This window comes from Rattus norvegicus, chromosome 12, assembly GCF_021556685.1.
Source record: "Rattus norvegicus strain SHRSP/BbbUtx chromosome 12, alternate assembly SHRSP_T2T, whole genome shotgun sequence".
Taxonomy (NCBI): Eukaryota; Metazoa; Chordata; class Mammalia; order Rodentia; family Muridae; genus Rattus; species Rattus norvegicus.
In genome coordinates, this window is record NC_141545.1 from 35,276,131 (window position 1) to 35,294,804 (window position 18,674).

General features: G+C 48.1%; 1 protein-coding gene across 1 annotated transcript in view; it reads left to right on the plus strand.

Annotated features, from left to right (window-relative positions):
- The first annotated feature begins 2,846 nt into the window (after positions 1-2,846).
- The window catches only part of Tmem132d (transmembrane protein 132D), a 638,373-nt gene continuing 622,545 nt past the window's right edge, over positions 2,847-18,674 (plus strand). Inside the window, 1 exon segment of the mRNA NM_198727.2 lies at positions 2,847-2,964. Coding sequence (NP_942022.2) covers positions 2,886-2,964 — 79 coding nt within the window. The 5' untranslated portion in view covers positions 2,847-2,885.

Here is an 18,674-nt window from a genome sequence, read left to right on the forward strand (position 1 = left end):
CAAATTAAAAAAAAAAAAAAGACTTAGGGATGGTGAGAGATGGTTTAAGAATACTGGCTGCTTTTGCAGTGTACTGAAAGTTCGATTCCCAGCACTCCTACGGTGGCTCACAACTGTCTGTAACTCCAGTTCCCCGGGTTTGGCCTCTCCTGATCTCTGTGGTTACTGTGCACACACAGTGTATTTACATGCATGTTGGCAAAGCACTCACATACGCAACAACTATAGATCTTTAAAAAAAAAAATACCCGAACACACACAATTGGATCAGCCACTGAGAAATAAAGGGGGAAGCTTGGTTAGTTGTGAGGGGTCGTTCAGAGAAATGTGTGCCAGAGATGAAACCTCCGTTTCCCTCACAAGTTGGGGAAAGGGTCAGTAAGGCAGCCTGGGGTCCTGCCTGCCTTGCTACCTCGGCTTGAGGGATGGGCACAGCAGTCATTTCAACCAAGTTCTTTGTGTTGCCAACTCTGTGAAGTTTATAGAAAACAGAACATACACACACACACACACACACACACACACACACACACAGAGAGAGAGACAGAGACAGAGAGACAGACAGAGACAGAGAGACAGAACATCAAAAAGACAAAATTTAAGAAAAGCACACAGGATAAAGCAGGAGCTGGCACCCCAAAGATGAGGACACCCAGAAAGACAGAGGCCTTTGGACTGTTTTTGGCAGAATAGACCCAGCTTCTTGGATTTCCTTGGAAATGCATAAAGCTAGGGATAGTTTTGTAGCTCCCAGACATGGATTGCTTCCTCAGCCAGATTTTGGATAGTTAATCATGTCCCAGGTTAAGAGTCACCATGAAGACACACCCCTGGGTGTTCCCACAAAGATTTAACTGAAGAGGAAGACTCACCCTGAATGTGGGTGCTACCATGGATGGACCGAGGCCCGGGACTAAATAGGAAGGAGAAAGCGTGTGGAGTACCAGCCCCACGCCCTCGCCCCCATTTCCTGACTGCAGATGTCATGTGACCAGCTTGTGCTGTCCTTGCTGTGATAAAACAAAGATCAAAGGCAACTTGGGGAGGAACCTGTTGGTTTCACCCTACAGTTTAAATCCATCATGGAGGGAATTTAGAGCAGTGACCCGGAGGCTGGAACAGACACACGGAAGCGACAGAGGGATGCTGCCTACTGACTTGTTCTCCACGGCTTTTGAAGCTTTCCTTTCTTATACAATTCAGGACGACCAGCCTGGGGGTGGTACTGCCTATAGTGGGTCCTCCCACAGCAATCATTAATCAAGAAAATGTCCACAGGCTCCCTACCGTGCAATCTCATGGAGGCCTTTAGTCAGCTGAGGCTTCCTCTTTCCAGATGACTCTAGCTCATGTCACTGGACAAAAACTAACCAACTTATCACATACCTTCCCTGCCGGTGAGCCCAAACGGACTCTCTTTCCCGTATGTTACTTTTGTTAAGTATTTTGTCACAGCAAAGAGAGAATGAACTAACCCAACCCATTTTGAATCCGCAGAAGTGAATTCACCCGTTGGACTGACGCTGGGTTTCCTCTCTGAATCCCCACAGAATCTGTTTGTTTCCGAGCCTCGGTGGAGCAGTGAGGAGGGCTTCGGCTCAGGACACTAGCTAGCTACCAAGAGAATTATGTAGCTTGGTGTGAGTTTGCCTTAGAGACCCCGCGGAAGGCATGAGAGGAGAGCTGTACCCATTACCCTTTCACTGCAACAATCTTCCTTAATGCCAATTTCCTGATGCCCAAAGGCCAGCGGGGAACCAGGGTGGAAATCTTTCAGGAATTTGGGGGTCATTTTGGGATCCCCGGGTCACAATCAAGAGATCGCCGGAACACTTCGGCTTATGTTAGGGGTCCTGAGCTGTCCTTGCCTGACGGCTGCCTACAGCCAGAGGCTTTAAGAACACAGGGCAGATGGCCTTTCCACACCTGTTGTGAGCATGGACACCATCGCTGGTCTTGGTGCGCGCTCCGCGGGGCAGACGGGGTGTCCACAACCTCCTTTGAGCATCATCCTCCTATTACAGCACATAGAGAGGGCGACTGCGAGGCTGAGCGCCCCGCAACCGGGAAGGTGGGACCTACTTTGCGGATTGGGGCGCACAGCTGTCACTCCAGAAGGGTGGGGCTTAAAAAGAGAGAGAGAGAGGGAGAGAGGGAGAGAGGGAGAGGGAAATTAGGAAGCAACAGCTCCAGCCCGGGGCACGCTGCTCTGGGTGCGCTCGGATGCAGCCGCCCCGGGCCCGCGCCTCCTCGTCCGCGCGCCGCTCGCCCTCCGCCCCGAGCGCCGCGCGTCTCCGGAACCGGCGGTGCGCCGGGCGCGCGTGGGGAGCCGGGGCGGGCTGGGGTGGAGCCGCAGCGCCCCGCAAACTTTGGGCGGCGGAGCGCGCGCGCCGAAGCCCCGTGGCGCGGGATGGGGGCGGCGAGGCTACGCGCCCCGGGTCCCCACGCGCGCCTGGCCACCCGCCCGGGGACCCCCGCGCCGCCTCTACCCGCGCCCCGGGCCCGGCAACCTCGCAGCCCCGCAGCCGCCCGCGCGCGATAGCCCACCGCAGCCTCCCAGCTGGAGTCCCCAGAGCGCTCTCCGTGCTTGGGGACACAACACCGGAGACCCCCCTTGTGGAGTGAAATTGAATTCACGAGCCAGTTCTCAGCGCAGTCGAAACACTGAGGTGAGCCTCGGCCTGCGCTGCGGGACCCCGGAGCCCGAGCGGCCTGGCTATGGACCTGTGGGGACCCGGCCCAAGGCGGCCCTGCTGCTCGGGTCCCTAGTCAGATGCGTCTTGGCCATCCAGCTCAGCTTCTCTTCTCCGGGGATCTGGCGACATCCCTTCTTCAGCCAGAGGACACCACGGAGGAGCAGAGAACCCGCGCTCCGCGTCTCCAGGATGTGCCCATCTGAGATGGGGACGCTGTGGTACCTCTGGTCTCCGGTACTCATCAGCCTAGCTGCCCTGTTCTCCAAAGGTGAGGACCATGGGGCTACCTGGGTCCGGGGACTTAACTTTGCTGAGTGTGGATGTGGGCGGCCCGGAGAGGCGTGGGCGTGTGTGTGTGTGTGTGTGTGTGTGTGTGTGTGTGTGTGTGTGTGTGTGTGCAGCAGCCTTGCGGAGCCAAGGTCTGGGGCAGACACCTTGGCAGCAGGTGATTTCCCTGGAAGTCTTGGTACGATGCCCTAGGCGAGTATGCCTAAGTGATAAGGGAAAACTGGGGAAACCTTACTGCCCTGGACTTGGAAGCTTCCTAGAATTTGGTGTGGACTTCCCAACTGGCCCTGACCTTTCTGGAAATAATTCTAAACAGCTTTGCTGTGTGGGAATGTCAGCTGTGTACCACGGGCCGTTAAGAACACAGTTGACCAGAGTCCCTTTTAGCCCAGGGTCTCCTGGGTCGGCCTTCTGCAGCCGTGTGTGTGTGTGTGTGTGTGTGTGTGTGTGTGTGTGTGTGTGTGTGTGTGTGTGTGTGTGTAGGCGATACCTCCACAGGATACTCCACTGTCTGTCCGACCCAAGTCTTCCCAGGGGGGTCCTAACCTGGGGCTGTGAGTAGAGGCAGGAAGCCCCTCCTACCCCGCTTACCATCTCCCTCAACTCCTGCCTGGCACAAGCAAATTTGGAAGCTTGGGACAGAAATGCTTTGCAGAGCGATTGCTATCCACAGGACACGGTAGATGGAGTCTACACATCTTCCTGACCGATCAGGTGGTTTCTATTTGTGGGTAGTCCCCCCCCCCCCCCACTGGCTTTCTACAGCAAAAGTCAAGATTTTTTGCGGTCTTCCGTGTGCTGGAACAATTCTGTAAAGCTATTTCTCGGCGAGTATCTATCAGGCGACATCTCTCTGAAACTTCCTAACCAGTTGACAAGCACAATCTTTTAATGATATGTTGATTTTGGTTTCTGGCTTTTCTGGTATCTGGCAATCTACTTGCCTGGGCTCTTGTGGAGTTAGGCAGATTGATTGCTTGGCATTTTTTTTTTCCTGTGGGAATGGTTGGGGGGGGTGTTGGGTGTTTATCAATGTCACTGTGTTTTCAAGTGCTGTTGAAGACGGCTTGGGCAAGCTAATGAAGAGTAGCCCCCCCCCCCCCATCCCAGGAGGGAGCCACAGTTTTGGGGATGTAGAATACATTGGGAACCAAAGAGGAGGTTGGTTTAAAAAAAGGGGGAGAGCAATGCTAGGTTATAAACTTGCCTTCAGGACCTTGGTTCCACTCCAGCATGGCTGGGAGGCATGCTGTATCTTTGTTGCTTGGTTTGATAAGAATGGAGGTCTTTGTTTTTATTCTTTAATAGCAAGGCTTTTTTAAGCGAGGCTTTGGACTCTATAATAACAATGGTGTTTCCTCACTCCCTTACTGATTCCTTCGTTGTGAGCAGCTGTGTTGGTGGGAGTCACCTTTCCCTGGGTGCTTTTGAGCGAGCTTGTCCTTAAATAAGGTACTGTATGTTGGGGGGGGGGTCGGGGTGGGGGGGAGCATCTCCTTTCTGAATAGCTAGAACCCAGCTTGTCAATAATGCTAATATCCTGTAAAGTTCTTCGCTGGAACTTTGAAGCCCGGGAGCCTGCTTCAGGCAGACTGTTGAAGCCAGTCAGAAGGTGGGGAACCTTCCCGCAGCTGTGAGCAAGACTGAAGGCTGAACACACGTGAGGTGACACAGCCGTGGCTCTTAGCTGGGAAGAATGGGGATGATGGGATAAAAGTGTAAAAGGGGACTTCCTAGAGGCAGACGTGACATAAAACCAAGGTCAGTCTGGTGTTTGTTCCTACTGTTTTTTTTTTCCTACTTCCCTCTCAGGTTGGATAATGGCATGTAAGTTTTCTTTCTAAAAATATATCTCTCTTATGTGGGTAGCGAGTGTGTGCACATTCAGTGTGCACATGTGTGTGTGTGTGTGTGTGTGTGTGCGCGCGCATGTGAAGGCTGGAAGTCGGCATCACGTGCGTCTTCTTCCGTTATTCTCCATTCTACATATTGAGGCATGGACTCTCTCTGAATCCAGAGCACACTGATTCTGGCTGGCGCCTCTACCCAGCAACCCTAGGGGATCCTCTGAGTCTGTATTGATGGGTTTATAGGTAGTTGCCATGCCTGCCTCGCATATATATCAGTGTTGGGGATTAGAACTAATGTCCTTACCTTTACAAGGCAAACGCTTTAACCATAGTCATCTCCCTATTTATGCCTGCAGATTCTAACTTACTTGAAGTCTCGAGGAGGGGCCGCACTGGAGAGCATCTCAACCAAGTAAAGGCCCACTCTAAAATGTCTAATTTGTCTGGGGCAGAATAAAAAATGGAGCTGGTATCAAATACTAAACATCTACTGTATTATGTTACTGTTTTTACTCCCCCCCCCCATAGGAACCCTTAAATACAACAGAACACACATTTCCCTGTGCTAATGACCTTGGCTAATCAGTCCAGTGACCTTGGACTTTATAAGTGTCAGCTTCATGAGTGAATACTGCAAACCTACCCTCACTTGGCTCTTTGGAAATTCAAACCTAAGTAAAGATATTCTGTCTTGTGTTATTTTTGTCTCCTTGGGATCTAGGGGGCCATGATATGAAACACCACTTGTGCTCACCCTTGGCTTGAGGTCCCAAACTTTTCTGCAGAGTGACCTTACCAGGTCAGGTAGCTTAGATCTTGTGTTTATACCAGAGTCCCGGCTAGAAACGTGATGTTGCTGTCTGCAGATGCTCGAGAATATGTCTCTGAGCTTTTCCAGTTGGGCAGGCATAAGGGCATTTAGCTGAAAACCAAACCAAAACCAAAACCAAAACCAAAACCAAAAACCAAAAAAAAAAAAAAAAAAAAACCAAAAAACCAAAAAACCACACACACACAAGACTCAAAACCAAAAACCTGCGGACAGACTGGAGACAGCAGAGACCGAGGCAGTCTTTAAATGCAAAGTCTGGAACACTGCCACCTGTCCCCACCTTCTCTCCCACTAGTCACTCTGCATGCCGTTCTGTGCCGCATGCCGGTGAGAAGCAGATGTTGATACGCGCCCGCGCTGCTGGGAGAGGAGCCTCTGTAGTGTTGTGGCATCTATGCCTGGGCCTGGATGGCCATGTGCAATCCCTGCTGCCAGCTGGGTGCATGGGACATCCAGTGGCGTTCGCATCCTGGATCAACTGCTCCAAGAGCCTCCACTCTGCTTTAGAGGAGGAAGCCCTGGGGCAGTGGGAGCAGCCTCTGCTAAGGGAAGGTTGAGTGCCTGCAGCCTTGGGTGGTAGGGAGCATAACTCAGTTTACAGTGATTTTCCCATAAAAGGAGTCACTTTTAAGGCATGAAAATCTTAGGAGGAGAGATAGCAAGGGAGTGTATGACTCTGTATGGGGGTAGGGAGGGAGAAAGGAAGCGGGAAACTGGCCTTATCGCTCATGTCTAAATGCTGTAAAAATTAGACTGTGGGGGACTAAGGAGACAGGAAGCCTTTTTTTTTTCTTTGAATTGATATAAATGGAATATGATTTAATTTTAAAAAATGCTTACATGTGGTTAGGTGTGGTATATGCCTGTAATCTCCAGAGGCGGAAGCAGGGGATCTTAAATTCCAGGCAGTTCTGGGCTACACAGTAAGAACATGTTTTTTTGTTTTTTATTTTTTTTTTAAAACAAAACAACTTACATGCCCAAGTTTTTAAGAGTTGAAAGGTCTGTTTACATGAGCTCCACTCCTAAGAAGCCAAGATTAAGGACTTCACTGAAGATTTTAAAATACATGATTATGGGGGTTGGGGATTTAGCTCAGCGGTAGAGCACTTGCCTAGCGAGCGCAAGGCCCTGGGTTCGGTCCCCAGCCCCGAAAAAAAAGAAAAAAAAATACATGATTATGAAAATACACATCACTACATTTCTAATTCATCCGTTTATCATGTATTTATTTAAATGACTATTATCTATATATCCATCCTTCTGTTTACCCAGTCTAGTCGATCCATTTATCCATCCATCCAATCATCCATTCATCCATCCATCCATCTATCTATCCATCCAATCATCCATCCATTCATCCATTCATCCAGTTCAGTCTTCTATCTGTCCATCAGTCTATTTAGTCCAGTCCATTCATCCATCCACCATCCACCCAATCCAGTAAATCCATCCACCTACCCAACCTTTCTCTACCCGTTCATCCGTCCGGCAAATAACGAAAGTCACTTTCCAGTGACCACCCCCTCCCCCTGTCCCCAGACCTGAACAGGAAATATTTGTCAGTGTTCTGGGGATTCAGGTTGAGGTCCTCAAGAGTCCTCACACTGAAGACGTTTATGGCCGTCTTTTCTGTCAACTTCAAAGTGCTACAAGCCACTTTAAGTGGCAGGGGTAAACCTTGGTAGTTCTGTGTTCAGCAACCCCCTCACCCTTCTGTCTTGTAGTTTGCTTCACTCCCTTTTCTAATTCACGATAGTAATGCCCCTCCCCCAGTAGCACTGCTCTACCCCCCCCCCCGTGTCCCCCACTGTATGCAGGGGATATAGTAGTAAAAACAAGGGAGAACACAGGTCCTCTCTGGCTCCTCTGAGTCTGTGGTGTATGGAGCAATGAGAGAAAAGCGCACCCAAAGGAAGAGCTGTGGCATACACTGGGAGGAATAGTGTCTCTCCCAGCAGGTGCATCGGCTTTGACCAGAGTGACTTCAGAGAGCTTTCTTCTGAAGGTTAATGTTGCAGTGAGGACAGCCTGGGGAGGGAGCTGTGCAAAAAGAGGGGAGAGTTGGGACCATGGATTAAAGAATTTGGTATAGGTGGGACAGAAGGAGTGACGGAGGTCACATTGCATCACAGAGCAGGGGGACAGCGGGCTAGGGAGAACTGGGTGGACAGCATTAACATCACCTCCCAAAACCATCCAAGTGAATGGGAAGCCCGGTGGTCTCTTTTTGATTCCTGTGTGAGGGGCTCAAGTGGTAAAAAAACAAACAAACAAAAAACCAAACAGCAGTGCCAGTGAGATGGCTCTGTAGGTAAAGACATTTGCTGCTAATTGGTTGCTTAGACCCACACAGCGGAAGGAGAGAACTTGACTCCCATAGGTTGTCCTCTGACCTCCACATGCAAGCTGTGGCATGGTGATGCCCACACATGCATGCATGCATGCATACATACATACATACATGTAATAAAAATTTAAAAAGCATTCAAGGTCATCCTCAACTCTACAGTGAGAACTAAACAAGACAAAACAAAACAACAAAGCCACCAGGAACAAAAGACCAAGGGACATGGATGGATTTTAGTCCAAGTGAGTATGAGTTCCCTTATGGCTGCTGTAACAAATGGTCCCCAATATTCTTCGGATAGCAGAGACTCTGGAGGCTGGAAGCTCAGTGGCAGGAAATTGAAGAGGTTGGTTCTGGCCCTCACAGCTCCTTGTGGCCATTTTGGGGCTTTTCTTTACCCATTGTTCTAGCTTTGCAAGTGGTGCTTACCAGGCGGCTTCCATGTTCCTCAGTCCCTCTTCCCTTTCTCTTTATGCGTCCTACTGGGCAGCATCTCCCATCTCCCCGGTTTCCACTTTAGGCCGACATCCTGCTCTGTGTGCTCTGTGCATGTTTCCCACCTCCCTTCTTGCTATAGTACAAGCAGTTGCTTTTATGGCCACCCAAATGACCCAAGACTTCATTTACTCTCATCCTGGTTTTTTATCTCCAAACGAGGTGATCAAAGTCATAGGACCCAGGGATTTGAATGCTAACAATTTTTGAGAGGTTGTGAACATTTCCCACACCTTCCACGAGTCCATAGGTGTGACATTCGGGACTCATTTTGTAGCCCTTCTTAAAAACTTTTAAGTTCCCCTAGAGTAACAAATACCTATTTTTTTTTCTATCTTTGACTTCTCTTTAGTATTTATCTTAGCATTCTGGACATTGCAGAGGGTCAATAAAAATTTTTAAGTGTGCTTAACAGTATAAAATATTGCCCAAAGAACCTTTGCCTGGCAGTAAAAGGCTCAGTGCCTTTTTCCAGTAATTTAAATGGCTACTGGGATACATTGGCTAACAATCATCTTGGTTAATTTTCCCAGCAATGGTTGGTGGCAGGAACTGTGCCGAGAGATTTATCCTGGTGATATTCACAAACTTGCGGACAAACCAGTGATGTTGATGATGAACTTGAAGGTCAGAGAAGCTGGTTCAGGGTCTGACCAGGGAGATCCTCGGGGTCTGACTTCCAATGTCTCCGCTCCCTCTTAGCTGTGCTCTCTGTTGGCTGTGATTGTATTTTTGAGCTATGCATCCAGCAGGAGTGTCCTTGAGGGCTTAATGCAGGGTCTTTCTCCCTTTAGTGTAAGCGCAGAGTCTGGGACAGGCTGGATGCTCAATATGTATTGGGCAAATGGATAGAAATGTAGCCTGCTGTTTAATTTTTCTCACACTTTATTTTGTCAATGCTGATCAGGAATAATAGCTCAAATCTACTGAGATCTAGAGTTGAATTCCCGGGCTGCTGAGGAGGCTGTATGATGGTGTGAGATACCATTGTGGGCTGCCTAGGACAGCTACTTGGAGAATATGGAGATGGGGTGACATATGGCTTGGCCAGCTAAGTGCCCACTGTGTAAGGTGTGTGTGGTTGTACAAGTGCTTGCCTTCCCAGTGCTGGGGGTTGGAGGGGAATGGATCTTCCTAGCCTTGCTGTCAGCTAGCCTAGCTGAACTAGTGAATTCTGGGCTCCTGAAAGACTCTGTCTCAAACAACAAGGTAGATGGATGGCATCCTAAGGAACAACGTTTAAAGTGGTCCTCTCACTTTGCAATGCACGCGCGCGCACGTGCGCACGCGCGCACACACACACACACACAATGTATACATGCACAGCAAAAAAAAATAGTTCTTTGCAGATGAAAACGGGTTCATGGTTATATTTGTGTGCATATTATACTTGTATTGGGCTTCCTGTGTAACACAAGGTCGAGAGGTGACCTCCACTCAATCAGGATTAAAGAATAGATGAGCTTTGGTGACCGCTGGGAAGCTGACAAAAAAGGGGGGAAACACGTGGGATGAAGACAGACACATGGTATTCCCATTCGCAGGAGGTGGGTGTGGGAGTCTGTGAGCATATGGATTTGGGAGTTGGACTTTGGATGCCAGCATCAAGCTTGGGTGAGTTGTGGAAATAATATTGTGGGGAATCAAGCAAAACCATCAGGGAGCCAGTCTGTTATGAAATGAGACCTGAGGCTCAGGTTACCAAGATGCAAGCTCGTCCTTTATCTACAAAATCTGCCACCACACATCCAAAATGCTGACTTTTGTTTTTAAAAGAAATCAATATTAAAAAGACAATTATATGTATTGGTGTTGTCTATGTGGGTGTATATGCACACGAGTGCAATGCCCATGGATACCAGAAGAGGGCAGTAGTGAATGGAAGTTACAGGTGGGTGTGAACCGCCTGGCACAGATTCTCAGAACTGAACCAGAGCCCTCTGCAAGAGCAGCAAGAACTGTCAACTGCTGAGCCATCGCTCCAGCCCCTTAAATTGTTGGTTTTTAAGGGGGCTCTGTTTTATCTATAGAGACGTGCCATCCCCTTACCTCAGTTCCGGAAATTAAGAATCTATACAGGGTGGAGAGCCCCCCAAACTTGAAAGTGAGCACACTTGTGGCAAATGTTTGAGAAGGGGATTAAAGGCTCAGAGCAGGGGAGCTGGGAGCTGCCACGGAAAAGACAGCTTTTGGAAGGAGGGCTCAAAGTCCTACTTCTTGACTCTTTCTCTGACCTCGAGCACATGACTGGAGGGAGACTCAGGTATACACTCCAGAGGAGAGAGAGTCTGCAAAGGGTTTTTAGTGGTATTGCAGTTTTTATGCAGGTGGCATTAATTGTCATGTTCTGGGGACTCTGTATCCATCTTGTGTTGGTCACATGCTATTGTTTTTTTTGTTTGTTTGTTTTGGTTTTTTTTTTGCTTTCTTTGGGAGTGGGGGGAGGGGATAGTAAATTCCCAACTGAGATTGGAAGCCTATGTGACAATCTCAAGTCATCAGAGAAGGAGACTAATTGGGTTTCAAAGCAGGCCTTCTCTTGCCCTAGCAACCCGGCCCTGTTCCCAGCAGCCACTTCTTTGGCAGGGGCGAGGTGTGGCAGGTGCACAGCAAGGCAGCTGCAGCCTCTGTTAAGAACCGAAAGCTTAGGCTAGAGAACTCAAAAGCCAAAATGCATCAGAAGAGAGAAAGTCTGGGAAAAACATACGCTCCCGCTCATGTGGCTTTCTGGCCCGTGTCTACTTTCTTTACTGAGCAAAGACGGTTCTCCCAGGGAAAGGGTAGAAATTCAGAGAGGGCTCAGATGTGGGCGGCGGAGCAGATGTGCTGCCAGGTAAATGCGTAGCTCAGTGTTTTTCTGAGTAGCCAGTGGAGGTGCTGGTGTATCTGAGGAAGATCAAGGTCACGGCCGGGGATACACCGTAGCCTGAGGAGGGGACACCGCTATTCCTCATGTGATCGCAGCCAGTTGTGGGAGTTCTGTGGTGTTGACTTGGGAGACCACCTTCACCTGCACAGCCTCTGCCAGAAAGGATGCGCCTGTCTCCAGGGCTTTAGGGATGGGAGGAGGTGGCCAGATGCCAGAGGAGGACTCCATCAGGTCTTTCGGCTTACTGAATGTCAGCCACACATAAAGTGGTCTTCCTGCTTACCAAGTGCTCTTTTGAGGCAGGCAGACTCCTAGATGTCCCAATTTTACTCACTCCTCAGAACCTCACCAACATCCTGTCCATCATCCCACCCATCACCCCGCCCATCACCCCATCATTCTAACCATCATCCTGTCCATCCTATAGAGGGGAAGAGCTGGGCATAGGAACTGAAATAACAGCTACCCAGCTTAGGCTGGCGAGAAGAGGATTTTTGTTCTTAGCAGTTTTCTAAAGACGAATGAGATCATTTAATGGGCTTGTTTCTTTTCAATGTCTGCCCTGGCCTTCTGTATAAGTTTTGTAGCTGGAGTTCAGGATAGAGGGATAGGCTCCTTCTAGGGCTCTGGGATCAACTCACAGCTCCAAGGGCACCTTGAGGCCTCAGTGTAGGTTAGGAAGGAGCAAAGATCCAAATGTGAAGGTTGGTTAATGCAGTTCTGATGAATTCCTTCCAATGGTCAATGGGAAATTTTTTTTTTAATTCAGGTTTTACAGTCATAAAAGTGAAGTATGTGAGACCATGGGAATATCTAAAGATGGTAAGAAATAACAAAGAGAAGAGAGGGGAAGAGGGAGAAAGAAGGGAGTGATGGAGAATAGAGAGGACAGGGAGGAGAAAGGAGAAAGGGGGAAGGGGAAGGAGAAGAGGAGGGCGAGAAGAGGGAGTAGTTAAAAAAGGAAACAGATGAGGAAGGGAGATGGGGAAGAGAAGGAGAGGGAGAAGAGAAGGGAGAGCAGGAAGAAGGAAAAGAAGAGGGAAAGGGGGAAGGGAGAATGCTAACAAGACCTTGGGTGACTAAATTCAGGATGCCCTCCAGTGTCTATACAGATTGAGCTCTGTAGCCCTCTTCAGCTATAGGACGCACATACAAATGGTGGTTTTCAAAAGGACACTATTGATCTAGGCTCAGATCCCTCCTTTGGTCTGAATCCTGGAAGGCTATTTCATTGTGTCAGAACCAAGGAAAAGTATGGCTTGTATTTCCTGCTCCATGAACATGGCCTGGGATCTGGGGTTCATCTCTCTTCACCTGTGTCCCCTCAGGGCTGAACTTGCTCTATATAATTACAGGTGCTGCTCTCTTGGCCCTTCTTAATAGGCTCAGCTTTCTTTAATTTTAAACTCTGATCTTTCTCTTTCCCTCTTCCTCCTTTACTGCACTTGCAGATACTTTGTTTCCGGTGTATCTGTGTGTATTTGCCACATGAGTGTAGTGCCCTCAGAGGCCAGAAGAGGGCACCAGATCCACTGATGCTGGACTGGTGTGACTTTGTGAACTGCCTGGATGTGGGGGGCTGGGATTCAAATTCAAGTCCTCTGGCACAGCAGCGACTTATTAGTTTTTGGATAAGCTACTTCAAGTTACTTCAGAATGAGAGATTAAAAAGAAAGAGTCTCACTGCCTAATCCTGATGGCTTTGCATTTCATGTATTTCTTGCTGCTTGTTTTTCTGTGAGCTCTTAAACCACTTATATATAGGACGTACACGTAGTTTATTTTCAAGTCTTTTGAGTTCATATGTTTATCTAAGCATGTCCTAAAATTTTAAAAATATATCCTGATTTTATTTATATATATATAAAATTTAATGCCTTGCTACAATTTAGGGCTTTCTGTCTTCGCTGGACAATTATGTAATGCAGTTTCTTGTTGTCATTTATAGCAAAGTTTTTGTTTTGTAACTTTCTCGTGTCGCGTTTACTTGGTCACTGTAGACTGTGCTTGTTGTGAAGTGCTTTCCTGAGGGCTGGGCTCCCCCGTATCCCGAGCTGTGAGGTAGAGAGGTATCTGAGTTCCTGAGTGACCCTCAGTGGTGCCACCCACTGTCAGTTTTTGACATTAGTGACTCCTGCTGACTGTTTTGTCCTGTGGGTACAGCTTAGCCTTCCATACATAGAGAACTATGATGGCGAGTGACGAGGTTCTGTTTCTCTTAGAGTGTGGTCCTGAGTCCTGGAATGCTGGCTTTTGATGGTGGAAGGGTTGGGGAATGGGAAAGAATCTAGCATCTGATGGAGATCTGTCTATAACGATGGTTCCCGTGTCTGCAGAGAGAGGTTATGAGGGTGCCCTCGGGAGGACTGCTGAGAGAACAAGACTTTGGTTTCACGGTTATGAGGAGACAAGATGCATTGACATGTGGAATAGTAAGTGTACCTAGGCAAGCTCCCTTCAGGCATCCATGTCAGACTCAAAGCCACATTCTTCCTTAGAATGAATGTCTCTTCCTATGGCTTCCACCAGATGCAAGAACCCCGTCCACCTTCGCCACTTGGCTGCCTAAATCCTTGGACAACCTACTCATGCACAGTTGAGGCGTCTGCTTCCCTCTAGGTTTTATCTCCGATAGAGAATCTCACTGAAACCCCTGATTATTTTTGAAGACCAACTGTGAACACAGCAAAAAGCAGGCTTTGATTAGTTATGATGGTGTAGTCACCCCTCAGGAGGTTCCCAGGAAGTGGGGGAAACTGAGGCGTGGGGAGTCATCACAGCTTGGTAAGGCTATGTGACACCAATAGAGAACAATGGCTTCCATGTATGTAAAGTCATCCTAACTTCCCCTAAAAGACCTCTCCGAACTCACTCTGCCACCAGTTAGTTGGCCTTGCTCACCATAGGCCAAACTTCTGATCAGCTGGTCACAAAATAGAGCCCACTATGGCTAAAGGCACCATATTGGATTTTGCAGGTTCTCTGGGCACTGGAAGCATCCTCTGCCCCTGGAAATTCCTAGTCACAGTGTGCTCTTATTCTGTCATAAATCCCAGGATCCTTGGTTCACCCATGACCCTGGGTCTGGACCCTCCATCACAGGGTAGGACTGCCCCAAATCATCAGATAATTGTATCGTTGCTTTCATGGTAGAGGCTGACCTCATTCGCGGCCAGCCTTTGTGCTGCTTGCTGCTTTTTTTCAGTCGAGGCAGCTGCTCATGAGGACCCACTGTCTGCATGGCTCACCTACAGGATCCTGGCATTCTGAGCCCGAGGGAGGTGCTCTAGCCTGCCCTGTGGCAGTGTGGGGACTACAGAAGAATTCCTCCTGTCCAAAAGGATTATGGACACAAGTTAGCTCTCTGTTGCTGTGACAACATGCTCGAGAGAACCAGCTTAGAGAAGAAGAGCTTTCACTGTGACTCAGGCTTTCAGGGTTTGGTCTTAGGCTCTACTTGGCTCTCCTGCTTTTGGACAGTGCATCAAGGCAGAGAACATGTGCTAGCAGAAAAAGAGGTTCGGCTTGTGGTGGACAGGAGGAAGGCAGAAAGGAAAGGAACAGAAACATACACATTTCAAGGGCACATCTCTCTCCAAATACTCCCAGTCTTCTAGTTTCTTTTTTTTTTTTTCAGAGCTGGGGACCGAACCCAGGGCCTTGCACTTACTAGGCAAGCGCTCTACCACTGAGCTAAATCCCCAACCCCAGTCTTCTAGTTTCTATCCCCTCCCATTCAGCTATGGCCCCACTGATGGCTTACTCCTCTCATGCAGTCAGAGCCCTTATGATCCACTTACCTCTTACTCTTGCCATACTGGGGACCAAGTTATCTACATTCAAGTACTATTTGGGGACATGGATACTACTCTGTTGATCTCACAGCAGATGTGATTATCAGTCTTGTAAGACCTCAGCCAGAGTGGGCCTGTCCAACTCCTACCATGGTGAGGAGAAAGGCTCATGAGTTTATCCCCAACCCAGTCAGTACCTATAGGAAGTTAATCGGAGCTAGGGTGAGAAGGTTACAAGAATCCACAGGTGGCTAATTGTTCCTGAGAAAGAGACATTTTCTTCAATGGTGCAACCATTGGTAAGTGCCCATGACCCTGTAAGCAACCCTAAGGAAACTTGTTGGTCCACCAGAATAAATATATATATCTTGCCGGGGAGAGGGAGGAGAGTTTATATGGGGGGTAGAAGAAGGACAAGGTGGAAAGAAAAAGGGTGGAACACTGGGAGTGGGAGGGAAATGGGACTGGAGGGTGGAGATGATCTAAGTATACAATGTACAATAATGTCTACTGAGTCCCTTCATGTGTGCTTGATATACGCCAATAAAATGAGACATTTCCGATCCAAATCATGAGACTCGTACTGACATGAAATACATGTAGATGGTCTCCTGTTACCTTTGCTTCCCAAGAGGATTGTGGGAAGAGATCCAAGAACTCTTACCTGGGCCTGGTTTGGTAGAGACCACTCAGGGATGGTTTTCATGAGAATGTTTCTAGGTAGCTGCTCATGCCTAGGCCTTTGACACAACCCTCATGACCCAGTGTGTGGGGAAGAAGTGTCAGGTGTTTTGTCGATGTCACAGAGTCTATATTGCTGCCCTGGATAAGCATTTGGGGATGTCACCTCAAGGGGACCATTGCAGGTCATCAACTGTGTACACCTCTCTTCAGGATCTGTAAGGGAACCATCTGGAATAATGTATTGGATGGAAGACTTCTGTCTGGCTTCATCGATTAAGCAGATGTGTTCTTTCCCCTCCTGATAGCATTTTGGGAAGAGATGTAGAAAAATCTGAACTTATTGAAAGGCCACAGTAGTCAGAGTGGACTAGGTGAGTCCACATCGGGGTGGATTAGCCTGAGAGGGCTTGGTTTCCTGTTTGGAAGAACCCAGTTACATCCTCTTCAATTTATGTAGCTGAGATGTTGGGAACGAAGGTTGACATCCCAGGCTTGACCTGGGGGCTCCAGTGAGACCCGAAGAATCTAACATGTCTGATCTTTTCCCTTGATCTCACAAAGGCCACTGTCCATCTGTCTGTCCTTTAGGCAAAAGGATGCCCTAGTTCAGAGTTATAACCCTTTACCCTCAATTCAGAAAAAAAAAAAAAAAACAGCTTTTTTCCCCTCCTTCCTTAACAGCTTCTTCCAAGTCTCAACCCGTGCTCTATGAGACCTTTGTGAAGCAAGGACCACACTCAGTAAGATGTGGCAGTGAAGGCAGCAGGGGTTGAAAGTTTAGGCTGCCAGTCCTCCGTGCAAAATCTGGAGTGGAGCTCTGTCTAAGACTCTCACAGGAACAGAGGGAAGGGATGCTGACAAGGAAGCATGACTGCCCATGATCAATAGGACAGTAATATCCAGTTCTTACAGCCACGGCAGTTTTCAACCCAAGATGTGAGCATTCAGCTTTCTCTCCAGCTTTTAAACTTTCCAGGCGATTCCACACTTCAGTCTCAATGGTTGAGTCCCAGTCTAGAATCTCACCCTCGTGGAGAAGTTACTCCATCCTTTGAATGTGTATTTAAATGCAATGTAAGCTTTTGTTTCCAACGACTGTAATTTTTCCCGAATCCTTAATTAGATGTGAAAACTACACGCACAATGCAAATTACGGCGGTGAATAAATATTTGCGCTATGCTCCCTTAAAAGCAAGCATCAAAACACACAATCGCTTGTTTTACAGGCATTCAGTGTTCCGAGACGAGAGATCTGTGGGGCTACAAAGAATTCTCAGGGAGAGAGAGAGCAGTTTGAGTAATATGATTAACATTCTGGGTGGGACCGCAACAGCAAGGGGGGTGGATGGGGGGGGGGCAAGGCAGCAGCTTTGACGTACAGACTTGCAAATGCAGTTTACAGAGAAGCCTGCCTCATCGTACCGAATTCTGTGTATCTGTTCCAAGAACATGTCTTGCTTGATTTCCCTAATTAGGTGGTACACGTTAGGGAGTTGGGCTTTGCCTGCACTTCAGATAAGTATAACATCAAAAAGAGGAGGGAAACCCAGCTCGGAAGACAGTGTTACGGATAGCCTAACACTCAAACTTTGACAAAAGCTTGCAGTGTGCCGTGGGGCCAAAGGTCATGCTTGTTCTCTCTTAGTTTTCCCAGCATGGCTTGGCAGAACCTTCTTCTGTGCTGGGGTTCATTTCGCCATTTACAGTGAGTGTCCTTGAAGGTCACACCATGGGAGGGGGCTTACCTCAATTTTGAATAGGAAGAGGATGCTATTCTTATTTATTTGTGGGTACTTGTGTGTGCGTGCGTGTGTGTGCATATGTGAGTTCCTGTACGTCTACATGTGTGTTTATGTGTGTGTGTGCCTGTGTATCTGTGTGTGTGTTTATGTGAGTTCCTGTACGTCTACATGTGTGTTTATGTGTGTGTGTGCCTGTGTATCTGTGTGTGTGTGTATGTGAGTTCCTGTACGTCTACATGTGTGTTTATGTGTGTGTGTGCCTGTGTATCTGTGTGTGTGTTTATGTGAGTTCCTGTACGTCTACATGTGTGTTTATGTGTGTGAGCCTGTGTATCTGTGTGTGCGTGTGTGTGCATATGTGAGTTCCTGTATGTCTGTCTACATATGTGTTTATGTGTGTGTGTGTGTGCCTGTGTATCTGTGTGTGCGTGTGTGTGCATATGTGAGTTCCTGTATGTCTACATATGTGTTTATGTGTGTGTGAGCCTGTGTATCTGTGTGTGCGTGTGTGTGCATATGTGAGTTCCTGTATGTCTACATATGTGTTTATGTGTGTGTGTGCCTGTGTATCTGTGTGTGTGTGTGTATGTGAGTTCCTGTACATCTACATGTGTGTTTATGTGTGTGTGTCTGTGTATCTGTGTGTGTGTGTTTATGTGAGTTCCTGTACGTCTACATGTGTGTTTATGTGTGTGTGAGCCTGTGTATCTGTGTGTGCGTGTATGTGCATATGTGAGTTCCTGTATGTCTACATATGTGTTTATGTGTGTGTGTGTGCCTGTGTATCTGTGTGTGTGTTTATGTGAGTTCCTGTACATCTACATGTGTGTTTATGCGTGTGTGCACCTGTGTGTCTGTGTGTGTATCTGTGTGTGTGTGTATCTGTGTGTGTGTGTGTATCTGTGTATGTGTGTGTGTGTATCTGTGTGTGTATGTGTGTGTATGTGTGTGTATCTGTGTGTGTGTATCTGTGTGTGTGTGTGTGTGTGTATCTGTGTGTGTGTGTGTATCTGTGTGTGTGTGTGTGTGTGTGTGTGTGTGTGTGCCCTCATGTATTGTGGTGCCTATAGAGGT